This window comes from Callithrix jacchus, chromosome 1, assembly GCF_049354715.1.
Source record: "Callithrix jacchus isolate 240 chromosome 1, calJac240_pri, whole genome shotgun sequence".
Classification (NCBI taxonomy): Eukaryota; Metazoa; Chordata; class Mammalia; order Primates; family Cebidae; genus Callithrix; species Callithrix jacchus.
Genome location: NC_133502.1, coordinates 181,629,440 through 181,649,770, shown reverse-complemented (window position 1 = coordinate 181,649,770; position 20,331 = coordinate 181,629,440). Strand labels below are relative to the sequence as shown.

The 20,331-nt window shown below is 50.8% G+C and overlaps 2 protein-coding genes across 3 annotated transcripts; one reads left to right on the top strand and one right to left on the bottom strand.

The window, feature by feature from the left end:
* Positions 1-4,091: 4,091 nt before the first annotated feature.
* Positions 4,092-14,596, bottom strand: CEL (carboxyl ester lipase). 2 transcript variants are annotated; one of them, XM_009004746.5, is made up of 11 exons: positions 14,405-14,596; positions 12,395-12,545; positions 12,181-12,303; positions 11,703-11,900; positions 10,694-10,824; positions 10,407-10,514; positions 10,139-10,256; positions 8,496-8,682; positions 8,117-8,320; positions 5,008-5,205; positions 4,092-4,670 (listed from the first exon to the last, which is right to left on the bottom strand). In XM_009004746.5, exons 1-11 carry the CDS (start codon positions 14,540-14,542, stop codon positions 4,190-4,192), a joined length of 2,037 nt encoding a protein of 678 aa, XP_009002994.1. In that variant the 5' UTR covers positions 14,543-14,596; the 3' UTR covers positions 4,092-4,189. The 2 variants fall into 2 exon arrangements, with proteins under 2 accessions (XP_009002994.1, XP_017832605.1); XM_017977116.4 differs by lacking the exon at positions 14,405-14,596 and adding an exon at positions 14,196-14,282.
* Positions 14,597-14,976: 380 nt separating this feature from the next.
* LOC108593494 (uncharacterized) lies at positions 14,977-15,537 on the top strand. The gene is given in 3 exon segments (XM_017977127.4): positions 14,977-15,074; positions 15,076-15,395; positions 15,398-15,537. Coding segments are annotated over 3 exon segments (525 nt in total). The 3' UTR covers positions 15,505-15,537.
* The last annotated feature ends 4,794 nt before the right edge of the window (positions 15,538-20,331 follow it).

Here is a 20,331-nt window from a genome sequence, read left to right as displayed (position 1 = left end):
AAATTAGTCGGGCATGGTGCAGACACCTGTAATCCCAGCTACTCAGGAGGCTGAAGGCAGAATTTTGAACCTAGGGGGCAGAGGTTGCCGTGAGCCGAGATTGGGCCATTGCACCCCAGCCCAGGCGACAGAGCGAAAGTCCATGTAAAAAAAAAAAAAGAAGGCCGGGCGCGGTGGCTCAAGCCTGTAATCCCAGCACTTTGGGAGGCCGAGGAGGGTGGATCACAAGGTCAAGAGATCGAGACCATCCTGGTCAACAGATCGAGACCATCCTGGTCAACATGGTGAAACCCCGTCTCTACTAAAAATACAAAAAATTAGCTGGGCATGGTGGCCTGTGCCTGTAATCCCAGCTACTCAGGAGGCTGAGGCAGGAGAATTGCCTGAACCCAGGAGGCAGAGACTGCGGTGAGCCGAGATCGTGCCATTGCACTCCAGCCTGGGTAACAAGAGCAAAAACTCTGTCTCAAATAAAAAAAAAAAAAAGGAAAGAAAGAAAAGAAAAGCCTTACCAAGGACTCCTCTACCCTTACTATCAGCCTAAGTGATTTCTTCTTAACTCCTGTATCACCCTAACAACCACTAACCTTTAAACTGTCTCTAGTTTTTCCTTTTCCCAGTGTCACAGAGGCGGAATCATACGGTAGGCAGTCTTTTCAGGCTGAGCTTCTTTCACTTAGTAAGACTCATTCAAGCTTTTTCCGTGTCTTCTCTTGGCTTGATAGCTTTCTCTTTCTTTTTATTCTTTAACTGCCTTAAGATGTCTTCCAGCTCTTGTCTGTTTAGAGCTGAAAAAATTCCATTGTCTGGATATACTGTATTTCACCTGCTGAAGGACATCTTGGTTACTTCCAGGTTGTGGCAATTATGAAGAAAACTGCTATAAACATCTGTTACATTGACCAAAAAAGCCAAACTAAAATATTTGAAGAGATGGATTCTGAGCCAAATATGATTGATTATGGCCAGACGCACTGTCTCAAGAGTTCCAGGGCAGTGGAGTTACAGCTTGGTTTTATACATTTCAGGGGGACATAAGACATGAATGAACAATTTGAGCTATATATTAGTTCTGTCTGGAAAGAGGAGACCACTCGAACTGGGGATGGAGAGGGTTTGGGTTGGCTTACAAATCACAGGTGATTTCAAAGACTTTCTGATTAGCAATTGGTTGAAAGAGTTATTAGCAAAAAACCTGGAGTCAATAGAAAGAAGAGTCTTGGTGAAGATAAAATGTTGTGGAGAACAAGGTTCTTATTATGTAGATGAAGTCTCATAGATGGCGGCCCTTAGAGACAATAGATGACAAATATTTCCATCTCAGATCTCTAAAAGGTGCTCTACTCTTCAGAAATGACCTGGTAAAGGAAAGATATTCTCTGAAGAATGCAGATTTCCTCCACAAGAGACACCTGTGCAGGGTCATTCCAAAATATGTCAAAGAAATATATTTTGGGGGCCGGGGGCGGTAGCTCGCTCCTGTAATCCAAGCACTTTGGAGGCCAAGGCAGGCAGATCACCTGAGGTCGGGAGTTCAAGACCATCCTGACCAATATGGTGAAACCCCGTCTTTAAAAAAAAAAAAATGTAAAAAATAAAATAAATACATTTTGGGGTAAAATATTTCAATTTCTTTCATGGCCTGCCATCTCTGTCTTGTGATGCTATACTATAGTCAGGTTGGAATTTTATATCTTATTTCTACAGAGTCTGTTCTGTCAGTCTTCAGATCTCTGTTTTAAAGCCAATCAGCTGTGCCTGAATTCCAAAGGGAAGAGAGTATGAGACATGTCCGATCCCTACTGCCCATCATGGCCTGAACCTTCAGGTTCCTTTGGGTCCCCCTGGTTGAAAGGGTGTTAATTCAGTCAGTTGGGGGGCTTGGAATTTTAGTTTTGGTTTACAGCTATAAACATCTGCTTGCAGGTTGGGTAAATACTAAGGACTGAGAGTGCTGGATCACGTGGTAGGAGTGGGTTTTATTTTTAGGAAAGTGCCAGACCATCTTCCATCGTGGCCGCACCATTTGTTATTCCCAGCAGCAACGAATGGGAGTTCTGGTTGCTCCACCTCCTCCTCAGCATTTGGTGTTTGGCCAGTTTTCTGGATTTTGGCCATTATTACAGGTATGCAGTGGTAGCTCACTGTTTAAATTTGCATTTCCCCGACAACATATAATGTGGATATATCTCACACAGAAAATACAGATGGGGTCTTGCTATGTTGTCCAGGCTAGTCTTGGATTACTAGGCTCAAGAGACCGTCCTGCTTCGGCCTCTGAACGTGATGGGATTCCAGGCCTGAGCCACTGCACCCAGCCTGGAATATCTTTTCGGGTGCTTATTTGCCACCTGTATAGGTGGATAACCGTGCTTTATCAGATGTCTTTTGCTAATATATTTTTCCAGTCTGTGGCTTGTCTTTGTTTTCTTTGCAGAGCAGAAATTTTTGATTTTAATGAAGTCCAGCTTACGTCACACAAGGCAGAATTGCAGATCTGACACAGGTCCCACCCAATGCTGCTGCTCCACAGCTGTGTAGCCTGCCTCTCTGAATTTCACATTTCCCCATCAATACCTTTACTCAGAGAAACAATGGATGAAAAGTCCATACGTTATTATTTACAGGATGTTCTAAAATGAACACATAAACTTTTTTTTTCAAGCAGAGAAACATCCACTTAAAAGTCCTAGGTAGGGGCTGAGCATGGTGCCTCATGACAGTAATCATCCCAGCACTTTGGGAGGCTGAGGTGGGCAGATCACCTGAGGTTAGGAGTTTGAGACCAGCCTGACCAAAATGGTGAAACCCTGTCTCTACTAAAAGTACAAGAAAATTAGCCTAGCATAGTGGCACATGCCTGTAGTCCCAGCTACTCAGGAGGCTGAGGCAGGAGGTTCACTTGAACCCAAAAGGCAGAGGTTGTAGTGAGCTGAGATCATGCCATTGCACCCCAGCCTGGGTGACAAGAGCAAAACTCAGTCTCAAAAAAAAAAAAAAAAAAAGTCATAGGTAGGTTTCTACATCTGCATGATTTGAAAACCCCCAAGTTCTAACTAACTGTATTGGCAGATGGCCTAATCACAGAGTGACTTAAGGGACCTGGAGGCACAAATGCATATTCTGTGGGAGAATTTCAGGAGAATGAGCAAACCGATCTTAAATGATCCTTAGTGGGTCTTACTGTTTTATGATATATTACTTTATATAATTTATAATTTGTTATTTAAATTCATGTACTTTATAACTTATATGACTTACTGCAATATCTTATATTTTGAAGCTAGCATATGTATGTTATAGGAAAAAGAACATAAACAATTATGCTGGTGCTGTCGGGAACCCAGACTTTCAGCATAGGCAGAAAAACAGGTGTAAAATCAGAGAAGTAACACCCGACAATCTTACAACTGGGAAATACCTGCATGAATTCATACTTTCATTATTATTATTTTATTTGGTGTCTTGCTCTGTCACCCAGGCTGGAGTGCAGTGATGCGATCAAACAATTCTCCTGCCTGAGATGGGACTACAGGTTCATGCCACCACACTTGGCTAATTTTTTGTATTTTTAGTAGAGATGGGCTTCACCATGTTGGCCAGGCTAGTCTCGAACTCCTGACCTCAAGTGATCCTCCTGCCTTGGCCCCCCCAAAGTGCTGGGTGGGATTACAGGCATGAGCCACTGTGTATGGCTTCATATTTTTTTTAATGGTTAAAGAAGTAATTATTACTATTTCCTGGCTCTGTCTCTTCCAAAGCCCTAGCAGTAAAGAAACCCCAGGAGCAACCACCACCCGTGACCAGACTGGGGTCTCTAAACACCATATTCACACTAACGAAGGAGCGTACCCTGGGGAGATGGCTGGGTTGGGTCCTGGGCAGGAAATGCCGGGGAGGGGCTGGAGCCTGCACCATCTTGGTGGCTGGCAAGTAAGAAGGTGCCCAAGACCCAAGGGTTGTGTGAAAAGACTATAGAAGCCAACCTGAGGCCGCCTCTGGCCAGAGACAGACAAGCTGGGCATGAAAAAGCAAGCCTGCAATTGACAGACAGATCCTGCAGTAGTCCTGGGAGCAAAGAAAGACGCCAGACAGGGGAATGAGGTTTTATTCAGGAAGAGCTCAAGAGGGGAGACGAGCCCCTGAGGTCCGACCCTTGTGGCCTCTTGAGACCAAGGCTCATGGGATACTAGAAACCAATGACTGCAGGCATCTGAGCTCCCTTGGAGTCATCTGTGGGGGGCACAGGGACGGCCTCGGAATCATCCGTGGGAGGGACAGGGATGGCCTCAGAGTCACCCGAGGGGGGCGCAGGGGCGGCCTCAGAGTCACCCGAGGGGGGCGCAGGGGCGGCCTCAGAGTCACTCGAGGGGGGCGCAGGGGCGGCCTCAGAGTCACCCGAGGGGGGCGTGGGTGTGGCCTCAGAGTCACCTGTTGGGGGGACAGGGGTGGCCTCAGAGTCCCCTGTGGGGGGTACGGGAGTGGCCCCCTGATCAGTCACTGTGGGCAGCGCCAGATAACTAAGAGTCCAGTAGCGCAGGAAGTTGGTTCTCAGGCCCCGCTTCATGGAGTTGCTGTCTATCTTCTTGGTGATCTCCAGGTAACTACCATTTTCGGTAGTGTAGGGTTCCCAGTGTGTGGGCACAGCTGAGTTGCCCATGTTGGGGTCCCTGCAGAGTGAGAAGAGGCTGTTCAGGGGCTGGGGACTTTCAGGGGACTGGGGACTGAAGCTTTGCTCTGCACCCACACACCTGAGCCATCCCTGCCCTCTGAACTGGCCCTGGGCACCGTGGCCCCTCACTGCATACTGGGCACTGGCTGTGCATGTGCACGGGCTTGGGGCTCTGCCAGTAGCTCTTATCCTCGGAAACACACATAGATTCCCATGCTGGGGGAGGTTAAGTGACTCACCCAAAGTCCCTCCCCTGGCTAGTGAGGGAATGGGGCCTGCTGGCAGGAGGCCCTTACGTCTATGGTCCTCCCCTCTGCGCTTAACCCATGCCTTACCCTGTTTTGGCAAAGTTGGTCCAGTAGGCGATCATGGTCTTAGAGACTGTCCTGTCTTGAGGCCGGTAGCCCAGGGGGGTGGCGAAGGGCTTCCCGAAGACATACTGGATGTCATCTGCATGGTCTGCCCCCACCCATTTGGGGTACGTGGGCATCCGAGAGGGATGGGAAAACAGGTAGGTGTAGGTCTTGGCACTCCTGGAGGGGAGAGACCACCCAAGTAGGCAGAGTTCCCACCAGGGACCACCCAGCCCAGACACTAGCTCTAGAGGGAGGTCATGGGCAGCAGGCAGGGAAGGGGCTGGGGAATTCACATGAAGAGACTCGGCTTCTTACACCCAGGGAAGGGAAAGCTGTGGACCAAATTCATGGATTCATGGGTTCTGCAGTTTCAACTGAATTCATATTCACCTCCACAAAACACTGTGAGGCGCCTTCCTTCTATAATTCAGTATCGAGAAACAGTTTTCTCTCCAAGTGAATGTGTGTGTTCTTCGGTTGGATTGGACAAAGCATGGGCCTTCAACTGTTTCCCTTTTTGCCTTGACTGAAAGGAGGCTCACAGCTCAATGGATTGCTTAGTTGCTGCAAAGCTTTCATCCTAGACTTCTTGGCATACTTTTATCTTCCTTTTTAGCATTTCTTATTTTTTATTTTTCTTATTATTTTCTTTTACTTATTTATTTGAGACAGAGTCTTGCTCTGTTGTCCATGCTGGAGTGCAGTGGTGCAATCTCAACTCACTGCAACCTCCACCTCTTGGGTTCAAGTGACTCTCCTGCCTCAGCTTCCCGAGTAGCTGGGTTTACAGGTGTGCACCACCACACCTGGCTAATTTTTGTATTTTTGGTAGAGACGGGGTTTTGCCATGTTGGCCAGAGTGGTCTCAAATTCCTGACCTCAAGTGATCCTCCTGCCTCGACCTCCCAAAGTGCTGGGATTACAGGCATGAGCCTCTGTACCCGGCCTTATTTTTTATTTTAATAGGCTATTGTTGCATAAAGATCGTTAAGGTGGCTGTGGCCTGAAAATATTTTGTAAATTGGCAAAGTCGAGGCCTGTTGGAAATAGATGCTTGGTGCCGCAAAGAAAAATCAGCACGGAGACAAAGGATCTTTGAGCAATGCAATTTTTACTTCCTGGACTGCAGGAAGGGTACTCTCATTAGTCATTTTGTCACAAGAACACCCTTCCTGCAATCCAGGAAGTAAAAACTGCATTGCTCAAAGATCCTTTGTCTCCGTGCTGATTTTTCTTTGCGGCACCAAGCATCTATTTCCAACAAATTGGCCACCGAGATGGGACACATTGCCCTCCAGAGTGGTCTCCAGCCAAGACCCACCTGGTACAAGGGATAAGTCAACCTGGTTTCTCAGCAACGCAGGAAAAGAAAGGCTTCAAGCTTTAATCAAAATTCTAAAGGTGAAGTATGTGTAAGTATGCATGCAAGAGAGCAGTGTGAGTGGTTCCTCTGCAAAATCTGTAATCCTTTCATATGGCAGAGGCCGGAGAGAGCAAAGCAAAAGTAAAGAGAGGAGTGGGAGTGACCTCCGAAAGGGCGGGGGATGATAGTTAGACTCCTCTCCTGGAAAAAGAAAGGCAAAAACTAGCCAAGACAGCTCCAGAGGAGCCCCAGTAAAGGCCCCCTGAGGTGCCCCAGCAGTGCCTGTGGCTGGGTCAGCCACCTGCTGAGGTGGGGCCCAGGTTGGCAGAGGTTGCAGGTGCACAGGGGCCAGGCCACTCTGAGTGGCATTCACCGGCGGGCACCAGGACCGGGAGTAGGGAAGTGGCACAAGTGGCACCAGGAGTGGTGAGTGGCCTGTGTGCATGGAAGGTAGCAGTGGAGGTCGCCCGTGAGGGCCGTGGCCAGGGGCACCACGGAGGATTGGAGAGAGGCCGGAAAGCAGCAGCAGCAGCAGCAGCAGCAAGTCGGTCCAAGGTAGAGCGCAGGGAACCTTGCAGGGCACACAGGCGCAGCACCTGTGCCAGCAGGGGAGAAGATCAGTAGTACGAGCAGCAACTACAGCAGCCCGAGTCCTGCTGCGGCAAAATGCTAAAAAGTCAGAAAGAAATTAAAAGTATGTGAAAAGGTTGTGAGAGAAAGGGTGTGTGAAAGAGACAGGAAGTAAAACTAAAGAAAGAAATGGTGTAAAGTGAAAAGCTAGAGAAGCTTTTTCTTTTAAAAACTCAGGCAGAACAACTAAGCCAAGACGTGTTAAAAAAAAAAGTTTACAAAGGAAAATTATAAAGTAAAACAGGAGGGAATTGTGGGAAGTAGAAAAGTTCCTTTTTAAAGTTTCCTTTCCTGTTAAAGAGTAAGTGTGCTAATAACTTGTTAAGCCCTATCCTGTGTAGCGGTTAGACATGCCGTGCTTACAGTCACATTGTACATTCTATGTCCTTGTGTTTTAACCAAGATATCTGTGCTGGACGTGCTCACAGGCGTGTCCCAGCTCTCCACTGCTTTTACCTGTTTAGAAAGTTTTAAGTTGTTAGCCAATCGGGGTTTAGTTTAGATTGTGAGGTCTGGCTCCAGCCAATGGAGATCAGACACAGCAGTAAGGATGACCCCAAATACATAAAGGATAAATTTGTCTGTTTTCCTTTGTTCATTGTACTCTCATGGCACAAAGGCTAGCGAGGTACCCTTCCTGCGGTTCAGGAAGTAAAAACTGCATTGCTGAAATATCCTTTGTTCTCAGTACTAATTTTTCCTGGAAGCACTGAGCATCTATTTCCAACCTCTGTTTCCAACAAGGCCTCTAAGAGTCACTGAATAGAAAAACCATTGTCCCGTGTTCTCTCAATCTACACAGTATGGGGAATGGAAGGTAGCTCAGTAACTCTCCAGTGACAAGGACTGTGGGGTGTGGGGCTGAGCAGGGCAGAGGATCCTGGGGTTTGGAAAACCCCTAGAGGCTGGGAGGAAAAGAGGCCCTCAAGTATGGCCAGGCCTCAGCAAAGTGGATCAGGCAGGCACAGGAGGGGACTCCAGCACCACCTTCCCAGACAACCCAGACGCCTGTGAGCTATCCACATAGAGGCCTCGGCTGGAAATGCAGCACCCCAGGAGGGTCCCCCAGGACCCGCCCCCTTCCTAGATCCTTACCTGGCGTTGGCTCTGTGCTGGGCCAGGGCAATCTCGGTGGGCACCAGGAAGAGGATGTCAGTCTCAAAGTCCACCACAGTCTTCTTCTTGTTCTCCTGGGATGGGTCCTGGGCCCAGGACTCGGTGTAGACGTCAAAGGTAGTCTTGGCACCTCTGAGCCCCTTGGTGACGGTGAGCCCGCTGACCAGCCTGAAGAAGTCCTCCCTGTGGGGAACAAGTAGGCACTGACACTCCTCCTGTGCCAACAGAAAGGTGTCTGCATACCCAACCACACTAGTGCTAACTTTCTCACTCCCAATCCTCCACTCAACGCCTTCCTCGTCCAGGCTGGCCCAACTCCAACATGGGTTCCCCTGGGTCCGGTGCCATTGCCTCTTACTCTGTGACTTCCTGCTTGTCCTTGTTGATGGCAGGCATGTCAATGCTGGCGAAGATGTGGCCGTCCATGTTGTTGGTGCCTGCTAGGTAGTCGATGTCCGCGGCGTTGGCGTATAGGTTGACGGGGTCATCGGGGATGAAGTCTCCATCAATTACAGGGACGAAGCCCAGGTAGTGCAGCATGGGGTCTGGGTGGGAGAGCCAGCAGGTTCTAGTACCTTCCAGTGTCCCGCTGAGCCGCCCCTTGCCTCTCAGGGCTGGAGTTGGCCATGTCCTCCCTTCTCTGATCTATGGACACTTGGGGCAGGGAGGATTCTGCCCCATCGGGGACATCCTTTGCCCTATGGGATGTTTAGGGCATCAAGAGCATCGACCCACGAGGTGCCAGGAGCACCCCCTCCCCAACAGGGACAATCACAAACGTCTCCAGGCCTTGCCACATGTCCCCAGGCTGAGAGCCACTGTCTAGGGCCAGATCTGTCCTCTTCAGTGGCAGCCCCTCCCTGTCCTCTCTCTCTCTTTGCTGGGCCTGAATCAGGAAGGAGGAAAACATAGAAGCCAAGAGGGAACTGATGGAGAAGGAGCCCCCTCTTGCAGGGCTGGGTTCCAGTCCATTAGCCAAACATGGTGTGAGGTCTGTACTGCCCTCCACACCCCTGGGCTGGCCCCTGGAGGGCCCCGTGGCTGCTGAGACAGAGGGTCTCAGCTGTCATGGGCCCAGCACAACGGGCTTTGCTTCCAGCTGGGCCGTGCTGCTTGCTTTGTTCAGACTTGCCCAGCCCGTGCAGTTGAGTTCCTGTCAGGTAAACATGCAGATGATGGGGCTTCATGGCACGTTTCCATGAAAGAATGAGCAAGGGAGAAGTGTAGCCTAGCAAGCTGGTGAGGCTGACACTCACAGGTGTTTGTGGAAGGGGTCCCCAGGCCTTCCTGGGGTACAGAATAGTGGAGCTGGAGGCCCCAGTGGACAGTTCAGTAAATGTTTGCTGAATGAATGAATGAAAGGTCATCTAGCAAAAAGGCTCTTGGTCTGGGCTATATGAATCTCCCTAAAATTGTATGCAAATGACAGCATATGAATGCATGAGATGGGGGAGTGGGCCCCAAATGTTCATCAGTTTCTCAAAGAGGGAGTCTGTGACTCATGGGAGATTAGAAGAAAAAATGGGCTGGGCGAGGTGGCTCAGGCCTGTAATCGCAGCACTTTTGGAGGCTGAGGCAGGCAGATCACCTGAGATCAGGAATTTGAGACCAGCCTGGCCAACATGGCGAAATCCCATCTCTACTAAAAATACAAAAAATAGCCAGGCATGGTGGCACATGCCTGTAGTCCCAGCTACATGGGAGGCTGAGTCAGGAGAATCACTTGAATCCAGGAGGCAGAGGTTGCAATGAGCTGAGATCGCACCACTTAACTCCAGCCTGGGCAGCAGACTAAGACTCTGTCTCAAAAAAAAAAAAGGAGAAATGTCTCCTCCTTTCTCTTTCTTACAGCTGGGGCCTTGGAGGGGACACACCAGCTTGTTGGTGACAGGACTGGGCCGCAGCTCTGGCACCTTCCTCTCTTTTCCAGAGTACTTCCTGGTAGTACCCACCCCAACCCCCACCTCGAGACCCCATGTCCCAACCTGAGCAGCTACTCACACTCCATGCCTGCCAGCGGCATCTTATAGGCCAGCGTTAGGGCTCGGGGGTCGGTCACCTTCAGACACTTGGCCATCCTGGCAGTGTCCTCCACAGGGCAACCCACCTTCTCAGCCACCTGGGGGCAGGATCAAGGCCGGCAGATGGGAGGAGGCCAGTGCATTTGAAGGCAAGAACAGGGTCCAGGACAAAGAATGGAAATGAGGACAGCCCCTACCTGGGTATCAAACCAGCCCCTCCCTGCCCACCCCTGCCCTCCTCTGTTTACCTTTTTGGCCCAGAAGAGGGGGTTTTTCTGGATGGCCCAGGGGCTCAGGGCCACACCGCTCTGGCTGATGGCTCGCCGGATCAGGCCTTTGTTGTAGGGGGAGAGGGTCTACGACACCCAGAAATCCCATCACCAAAGCCGCTCCTGACTCCACCCACCCCAGGCTGGGCCAAGGATACCCCAGCACCACAGTCCCAGCTCCACACTCCCCCTCCCACCCTCTCCCTCCCATTTGAGCTTCCTGGCAACCTTTGGGGCAGGCCCTTCCCTCCAGGGGGTCCCCAGACCTGCAGAGACACGCTGGCACCTCCAGCAGATTCCCCGAAGATGGTGATATTGTTGGGGTCCCCCCCGAAGGCTGCAATATTCCTCTTCACCCAAGCAATGGCCATGTGCTGATCCCGAAGGCCATAGTTACCTGGGGGCAGGGCAGGGGAGGGGGTGCTAGAGACCAGCGCCCAGGCCTGGCCTGCAGGTGGGGGAGACCAGTGTGGGAGGCGTGGAAATGCCCTCAACAGAGTTGGGGCCCTGGAGAAGCCCAGGTTGGCAAATAGTGGGTTCCTAAGGGGCTGGGTGGGTGGGTTGCTGGAGGGGGTGGGTCCCCAGGAGGCTGAGTCAGTGGGGTGCTGGGTTATGGGGAGCAGGATGGTCAGGCCTGTGCACCTCTCCTGCCCCTGCCTAATTTTCTCTTGTCTGTATTCTGCCACTTCTGTGTCCACAGCTGTCTCTGCCGAAAGGTATCATTTTCTGTCCCTCATTGGGCTCTGCTCTCCTGGTCTCTCTCTGAGTCTGAGCCTGTCTCCCTGTCTGTCCCATGGACCCTTTTTTTTTGAGATGGGGTTTTACCCTGTCACCCAGGCTGCAGTGCCGTGGCACCATCATGGCTCACTGCAGCCTCAACCCCCTGGGCTCAAGCGATCCTTCTACCTCTGCCTCCCAAGTAGCTGAGACCAGAGGCGTAAGCCACCATGTACAGCTAATTTTTATACTTTTTGTTAGAGATTGGGTCTCCCAGTGTTTCCCAGGCTGGTCTTGAACTTTTGGGTTCAAGTGATCCACCTGCCTTGGCTTCCTAATGTGTTGGGATTAGGGGCATGAACCACCTTGCCTGGCCTCTGCAGCACCTATTACTTTGCTACTGCTGCCAAGGGCCTCCTGTATCTTGTGATTCTACTCCAGTTTCTGGGTGTTTCTGTGGGACCGCCACTGGTTTTCTGGGGTGATGGGCAATGAGGAGCCTCCTCCTGCTGGGCTGTCGCCGGCCACCCCACCTCTGTGCCAAAGAGGCCCACGAACCTGGCAGGTTGGCGTCCCCAGTGCTGAGGAACCCAAGGGGGCCGACGCGGTAGTTGAAGGTGACCACGATGACGTTGCCTCGCGTGGCGATCTCCTCACCGTCATACAGGTAGTTATTGAGGAAGTTGGCCCCGTGGCCGGCCCCCATGAGGAAGGCGCCTCCATATATCCAGACCATCACAGGCAGGTCCCGGGAGACTGAGATGGGGTAGTTGCTGGTGACCCCAGATGCCCCCGAGCCCTCTCCCCACCTGGTGCCTGTTCCTTGTGCAGCAGGTGCCTGGTATCCAGACAGGGAGGCTCCAAGGAGCTGCCCCACCCCAGGCTGGGGGACCACCACAGGACGCTCCCCTCCCTGCCTCTGCAGGATTTCAGGGAAGCTCAGCTTTGCAGCCCCCAGACCCAAGCCAGGAGCAGGAGCAGGGCCAGGGCTCTGGTGGCCTGGGAGGTTCCCTTGGGGAGCAGTGGGGAAGCAGACCTTGCTTCCTGCCCTGGGGCACCCAGATGTTGAGGTACAGGCAGTCTTCATGCCCATAGGAGTCATCCTGGGTAATGGTGGCCTGCAGGCATCTCTTCTTGAAATCCTTGGCCTTCAGGGTCCCTGTGGGTGGCAGGAGGAGTTGACATGAGGAAGGCAGCCACCCTTGACAACCCCACTACCGCAGGGCCAGCCCAGTATCACCCACTCCCACCTTGCCAGCCGGGGTGTGGCTGGGGGTTTTCCAGAGCCTTGGTGGGAGCCGCGAAGGGGATGCCCTTGAAGATGTCCACAGAGTCGCCCAGGAGGCCAAGCTTCTTGTTGACGCCTTCCACGAACCCGCCTTCTGTGTACACGGCGCCCAGCTAGGAGGGAGACACGGGCAGGGTCAGGCAGGCTCAGGCCCCATAGGCCTGAATCCAGAGGGAGGAAGGGAAGCCAACTCCAGGTGTCCAGAGGCAAAGACAGCTTCAAAGTGGGACAGTTTTGCACAGGAGACCCAGGAGCACCCCCTGCCCTGCACTGCTCAGGGCTTGAGGATTCCTGCTTCCCTCCTTATCCCTGGGGCTGTCCTGCTCCCAGAATCTTAAAGAAAACTGGTTCAACCAGTGTTCCCACTAGGTAGCCCTCCAGGAGGTGGGCTGGAGGTGTGAGTTCTGGCCATGGCCACCCAGCCTTGACTATGATCCTCAGTTTCCCCATGTGGAAGACGAGCCACAGCCCTGTCTCCTGTCAGCCTGTTTGCCATCAGATGGGAGGCCTGTCCAGCTCCCAGCAGGAGCATACCCAATGCTCAGTGTCCCTGGAATGTTTCACACCAACCTTCCTCCTTCCTGAGGGGTGGGGCCTGCTTTCTCCTCCTCTTATCTCCCAGCACTAGCTGGCTGGGCACAGAGTCAATGGCCCCACACCCAAGTCCCCACAGCTCCTGTGTCCCCTGCTGATAAAGACCCTTCTAGGGACCTGTGCCATGAGAACTACCTCTATGCGCCAATCTGTCCATCCCCACAAGAAGCGTGGAGGTCGGTGCTCATCTACCCTCTGTCCCTGAGGGAACTGAGCTCCGAAGCTCTTGGGCTTGAAGTCACCCTGTTGAGATGCCTGGAGGGAGCTCCTGCCTGCCAGCTCTCCCTCTGGAGGGACCAGGATTCCCATGTGGAGTAGCCCAGGTTTTGGGTTCCTGCTCAGGAACAAGAGGTAGCAGCTGTGCAATGCTGGGCAACCTGCCTGCCAGCCTCTCTGTCTCTCTTCCTGCCTCTCTTCCTGCCTCTCTCTACCCCCTCTGCCTGCTCTCCACACTCCCTGCCCCTGGGCCCATTTCCCCTTCTATAAAATGGGAACAACCTCAACCTCAGAGAGGTTTGTAGGTGGGATCACCAGGCTTAGCAAATGCAACTTCAAGAGGCCCAGTTACATTGGAATTTCAAGTAAACAGTGATTTTTTTTTTTTTAGAATAAGTATGTTTCATTTTTTTCTTTTTCTTTTTTCTTTTTTAAGACAGCATTTCGCTCTTGTTATCCAGGCTGGAATGTAGTGGCATGATCTCCGCTCACCGCCACCTCCCCTTCCCAGGTTCAAGTAATTCTTCTGCCTCGGCCTCCTGAGAAGATGGGATTATAGGCACACACCATCACACCTGACTAATTTTTGTATTTTTAGTAGAGACAGAGTTTCACCATGTTGGCCAGGCTGGTCTCCAACTCCTGACCCAAGTGATCTGCCCTTTTCGGCCTCCCAAAGTGCTGGGATTACAGGCGTGAGCCACGGCGCCCAGCCCATATGTTTCAAATATTGCATGGGAGATTCTTACACAGCAGTTCTTGGCAGTTTATCTGAAATTCAAATGGAACTGGTCATCCTGTGTTTTACCTGGCACCTGTCCCCATAGAAATGAGGGTGAGCGCCAGGAACTGCTGTGGGGCTGTGCTGGGCTCTCTTCCTCAGCCTGGCCCCAAGTTTTCCAGATAGGATTGAGCTGGGAGGATACAGGACCTGCCCTCTGCTGGGCTCTTACCTTCGCGGCACTGGCCACTGCCCAGCAGCAGGTGAGGCCCAAGACAACCAGCTGCAGGCGCCCCATGGTGTGCGTCAGCCTCTGGGTGGCCCTCCCTCTGGGCCTCGGGTATTTATTGAGCTGGGGCCAAGGTCACATGCTGGGTCATGTGCTCTCCAACATCCCCTCCCCACCACTCATTCTAGTGCAGGGTGCAGGTTACCGCTTACCTGGGAGCAGAGGCAGGTGGCACGGTGGTGAGCGGGAAGCGGGTGGCAGCGCTGGGCAGGGTGCACAGTACCTTGCCTTCTGGTTAGTTCACAGGGCTTGGCGTCACTGTCAGAGAAAATGGCATACTTTGTCTCCATGCTCTGCCCCAGGTCCCCAAATGGGCTTCGCAGGGGACCGAGCACATGACTTCTGGGACAGAGAGGGCCACATGTTGCCAGGCACCTCTCCCATGTGGCTGACCTTATCTGTATGAGCTACTCCTGAGGCCCACAGATCGGGCAGTCCAAGCTGGGTGCAGGTCCCAGACCAGCACAATGCAGCCTCGCTCAAGGGTGGGGAGGTGTCAGCAGGCAGCCTGATGTGTCCTGGGTGGGAGGATGAGAGGCTCAGGGGGACATGCTGTGGCTGGGGCTGGGGTTGGGGGTGGGGGTGTTTATCCCAGCATTGAGGGCTTCCCTGAGGAAAGAAAGGGCCCAGCCAAGGCCCTGGGGCTCAACCAGCCAGAAAGACAGAAGGGGAGGGAAATAAGCTGGCGGGAGGGATGGGAGAAGAGGCAGTGGGAGGAGTGAGCATGAGGCGTGAGGTCATGGAGGAGGAGGAGGAGGCCACTTGTATTTTCTGTGACCGCGTATTACTCCCTGAGTCAGGAAAGGCTATGAGTGGTGAAACACCCATGAACAATGTCTTCAGATGGGGCCTTTAAGAAGCTCAGTCCGTCTGAAGTCACCCTCACGGAGACACGCAGTGGCAGCTCCAGCCACCGCACATTCCTCTCCAGCGGTGGGGACAGGTGGGAGCAGCCAGAGCCCTCCCAGCCCCCTGGGAGACTTGAAGCCTGTGCTTCCCACACAGACCACATTCCTGCTCTGCCACCCCTGCACCTGCAGCCAGGGATCCAGTGGACCTCCAGAGCCACAACTGTCCCTCTGTCAACCGTAGCCAGTGCCCAGCAATTCAGGAGGCCTAGTGGTGAAGGGAGGCTGGGGAAAGGCTGGAGGGTGGGAGGAGGAGCTCAGCCATGGGGAAGAAGGGGCCTGCAGGTGGCTGGGGTGCACCAGAGCAAATGCCTTTGCATCAGGCCTTTGCCCCGATACTCTAGTTCTGAGAACCTGCTGTAAATAAAGGAGGTAATTCTGATCTGGGACACAGACCCTTTGTGCTCGAGGATATTCACTGCAGTGTTATTTACAATGGGAAGGAAACAGGAGGGCAGAGGGGAGGCAGCAGGGAGAGGAAGTGGGTAAGGGAGAGAGCTGGGGGCAGAAGAGAGGGAAAGGAAGGCAGCACTTTTTAAAAAATTGTACTTTAGGTTCTGGGGTACATGTGCAGATCATGCAGAGTTTGCATAGGTACTCACATGGCAAGGTGGTTTGCTGCCTCCATCCCCCCATCACCTATATCTGGCATTTCTCCCCATGTTATCCCTCCCCAATCTCCCCACCCCCCGCTGTCCCTCCCCTAGCCCCACCAACAGATCCCAGTGTGTGATGCTCCCCTCCCTGTGTCCATGTGATCTCATTGTTCAACACCTGCCTATGAGTGAGAACATGCAGTTTGATTTTCTGTTCTTCTGTCAGTTTGCTGAGAATGAGGGTTTCCAGATTCATCCATGTCCCTACAAAGGACAAGAACGCATTGTTTTTTATGGCTGCATAGTATTCCGTGGTGTATATGTGCCATATTTTCCTTGTCCAGTCTGTCACTGATGCCCATTTGGGTTGGTTCCAGGTCTTTGCTATTTGTAAACGGCGCCACAATGAACATACATGTGCATGTGTCTTTATAATAGAACGATTTATAATCCTTTGGGTATATACCCAGTAATGGGATTGCTGGGTCAATATAGATACATTTTTAGAGCAGCTTTAGGCTCACAGCAAAATTGGAAGGTTACAGAGATTTCCCATGTGTCCTCACCCCACCCCAGTCTCCCCATTTATCAATATCCCCCATCAAGGGATACATCTGTTACACCTGATGCACCCACATGGACATGTCATAATCACCAGGAGTCCACAGATTTCGGGTTTTTTGGGGTTTTTTTTAGAGACAGAGTCTCACTGTCATCCAGGCTAGAGTGCAGTGGCACAATCACAACTCACTGCAGCCTTGAACTCCTGGGCTCAAGGGATCCTCCTTCTCCAGCCTCTTAAGCAGCTGGGATTATAGGCGTGTGCCATCACACCCAGCTACTTTTTGTATTTTTAGTAGAGACAGGGTTTTGCCATGTTGGCCAGGCTGGTCTCAAACTCCTGAGCTCAAGAGATCTGCCTGACTCAGCCTTCCAAAGTGCTGGGATTGCAGGCGTGAGCCACTGTGCCTGGCCTGTAACTTAGTTTTGGCCATGCTCTGACCCCCCTCCTTCTTTGTGTAACCTCACGATGGCATCTAAGCTCTGAGCTTTGTTGGGAAGTTGGGTTTTCATTTCAAAGGCTCCCGTGTATACACGTTAAGCAAACATGCATGCTCTTTCTCCTATTAGTCAATGTGCCCCATGCCAGTGCCACTTCAGAGGCCCCTTCAGAGGGTGAAGGGGATAGCTCTCCCTTGGCCCCCACAGTATCATCACGAAGTTTCAATGCTCTAGAAATCCCCTGGGCTCCATTGATTCAATCCTTCCTCACTCCAAACCCTTGAAGCAGCTACGTTGTCTGGGATATATTCCCTGGGGTTCGTCGTCTTGCGCCAGGAAAATTTAGGACAGGGCCAAACACGAGGAGTTTAGGAGAGGAGGTTTAATAGGCAGAAGTGAAGAGAAACAGCAACAGCTGTCTCTTCTCCAAGCGGAAAGGCCTGGTGGGCTGCAGATGCGCTGAATTTATAGTCAGGTTTGAGGAGGCGGAGTCTGATTTACATAGAACTCACAGATTGGTTCTATCAGGTATGACGTTTACATAGCACACAGGGAAGGCTGGTGGCCCTACCCTAATCTGATTATGCAAACAGGCTTTCCAGTTGAACAGCACTGTCTTGTCTGCTTCTTACTGTTCACACGGCTGGCAGAGACGGGAAGATGGAGATGCCATCTTGAACATGTCTAGTCCCCAGTTCCTGTGGCCATTCACCCATGCAAGCTCCCAGCCTACTTGTCTATGTGGGCAGCTCATAGAGGGGTTGGGATGACTTACAAATCATAGGTGAATTCAAAGATTTTCTGATTAACCATTTGTTGAGTTATTATCCAAAAACCTGGAATCAACAGAAAGGAGGGTCTCCGTGAAGATAAAATGTTGTGGAGACCAAGGTTCTTGTTATGTAGATGAAGTTTCATAGATGGCTGCCCTGAGAGGCCATAGACGGCACATTTCCTATGCTTGACCTCTAAAAGGTGCTAAACTCTTCAGAAATGACCTGGTATGCTCTACAGAAAGCAAATTTCCTCCACAAGAGACAGCTGTGCAGGGCCATTCCAAAATATGTCAAATAAATACATTTTGGGGCCAAATAATTCAATTTCTTTCATGGCCTGCCATCTGTCTGTCTTGTGATGCTATACTATAGTCAGGTTGGAATTTTATATCTTATTTCTACAGAGTCTGTTATGTCAGTCTTCAGATCTCTGTTTTAAGGTCAATCAGCTGTGCCTGAATTCCAAAGGGAAGAGAGTATGAGACATGTCCGATCCCTACTGCCCATCACGGCCTGAACCTTCAGGTTCCTTTGGGTCCCCCTGGTTGAAAGGGTGTTAATTCAGTCAGTTGGGGGGCTTGGAATTTTAGTTTTGGTTTACAGCTATAAACATCTGCTTGCAGGCTGGGTAAATACTAAGGACTGAGAGTGCTGGATCACGTGGTAGGAATGGGTTTTATTTTTAGGAAAGTGCCAGACCATCTTCCATCGTGGCCGCACCATTTGTTATTCCCAGCAGCAACGAATGGGAGTTCTGGTTGCTCCACCTCCTCCTCAGCATTTGGTGTTTGGCCAGTTTTCTGGATTTTGGCCATTATTACAGGTATGCAGTGGTAGCTCACTGTTTAAGTTTGCATTTCCCTGACAACATATGATGTGGATATATCTCATACAGACAATACAGATGGGGTCTTGCTGTTGTCCAGGCTGGTCTTGAACTACTAGGCTCAAGAGATCCTCCTGCCTTGGCCTCTGAATATAATGGGATTCCAGGCATCAGCCACTGCACCAATCGTGGGATTATCTTTTCAGATGTTTATTTGCCACCTGTTTAGCTTCTCTGGCGAGATGTCTTTGACCCATTTTGTAATCAGGTTGTTTTCTTATTTATTGAGTCTTAAGAGCTCTTTGTATATTTTGGATAACAGTGCTTTATCAGATGTCTTTTGCTAATATATTTTTCGTCTGTGGCTTGTCTTTGTTTTCTTTGCAGAGCAGCAATTTTTGATTTTAATGTAAGTCCAGCTTACGTCACACAAGGCAGAATTGCAGATCCGACACAGGTCCCACCCGATGCTGCTGCTCCACAGCTGTGTGGCCTGCCTCTCTGAATTTCACATTTCCCCATCAATACCTTCACTCAGAGAAACTATGGATGAGAAGTTTGCGGCACAACAAATATTGGGGTCTACAGTTATTGTTTACAAGTTGCTGTAAAATAAACACTTAAACTTTGCTTTCAGGCAGAGGAACATCCACTTAAAAGTCCTAGGCAGGTGCCAGGTGCCATGGCTCATGCCTGTAATCCCAGCATCTTGGGAGGCCAAGGTGGGTAAATCACGAGGTCAAGAGTTCAAGACCAGCTTGGCCAACATGGTGAAATCTCGTCTCTACTAATAATACAAAAAATTAGCTGGGCTTAGTGGCAGGTGCCTGTAATCCCAGCTACTCAGGAGGCTAAGGCAGGAGAATGGCTTGCACCGGGGAGGTGGAGGTTGCAGTGAGCTGAGATCACACCACTGTACTCCGGCTCAGGCAACAGAGTGACACAATGTCTCAAAAACAACAACAAAATCATAAAAATTAGCCCAGCATAGTGGCACACAACTGTAGTCCCAGCTACTCAGGAGGCTGAGGCAGGTGAGTCACTTGTACCCAGGAGGCAGAGGTTGCAGTGAGCTGAGATCATGCCATTGCACCCCAGCCTGTGACAAGGGCAAAACTGTCTCAAAGAACACAAAAGTCGTGGGTAGGTTCCTACATCTGCATGATTAAAAAGTACCCCAAAGTTCCATCTAACTGTGTATCAGTAGTTGTTGAGAAATGCTGAGCATATGATAAAATACATCATTTGTTAAGAACAGTGGCAAGGAAAACCTTGCTGGCCCCTGCCAAGTAGAGAACTGTTTGGGTGTTCTAAAGTGGCAAGACAGTATACTAATATCATACACCGGTTAAAACAATTCTTTAAGCATGGGGTAGCTGACCCTGCCCCCGAGGCTCCCTCATGGAGAAAACTTTTTAGTTTGTCTGTGATCAATGTTAAGTGGGTACCAGCTGCCTACTTGGTATATTTTTGTTTTGAGAAAATACTGAACATCTGTTTGTTAATAACCATCACCTGTTCAGAGAGAATAAATGCATGGGTTAGAGCCTGTTTGGGTCCTCAGCCTGGAATGCTGTCAGCCCAGGATCTCAGCTCAGTAGGCTGCTGGCCCCCTGGATAGACCCACTTTGCTGTTCTATCTGGGTGTCTGCTTCTAAATTCCTTCAGTGCCGCCTGGGTGGGGGTCTCTATGGCTGAGCTGGTCTTGGTAGGAAAATGGCCTAATCACAGAGTGACTTAAGGGACCTGGAGGCACAATTGCATATTCGGTGGGAGAATTTCAGGAGAATGAGCAAACTGATCTTAAATGATCCTTAGTGGATCTGTTTTATGATATATAATTTATAATTTGTCATTTAAAATTCATGTACTTTAAATATAACATGATTTATTATGATATATTATATTTTGAAACTAGCATATGTATGTTATAGGAAAAAGAACATAAGCAATTATGCTAATGCTGTCAGG

What these genes read in the sequence shown, in the direction of transcription:
- CEL (XM_009004746.5), bottom strand. Translation starts at nt 14,542, where the DNA reads ATGGAGACAAAGTATGCCATTTTCTCTGACAGTGACGCCAAGCCCTGT. An exon ending in GCCCCAGGGCAGGAAGCAAG is followed by an intron (nt 11,901 to 12,180) that starts GTCTGCTTCCCC and finishes ACCCCATCTCAG; the next exon opens with TCTCCCGGGACCTGCCTGTG. An exon ending in GCCGCTGGCAGGCATGGAGT is followed by an intron (nt 8,683 to 10,138) that starts GTGAGTAGCTGC and finishes TCTCCCACCCAG; the next exon opens with ACCCCATGCTGCACTACCTG.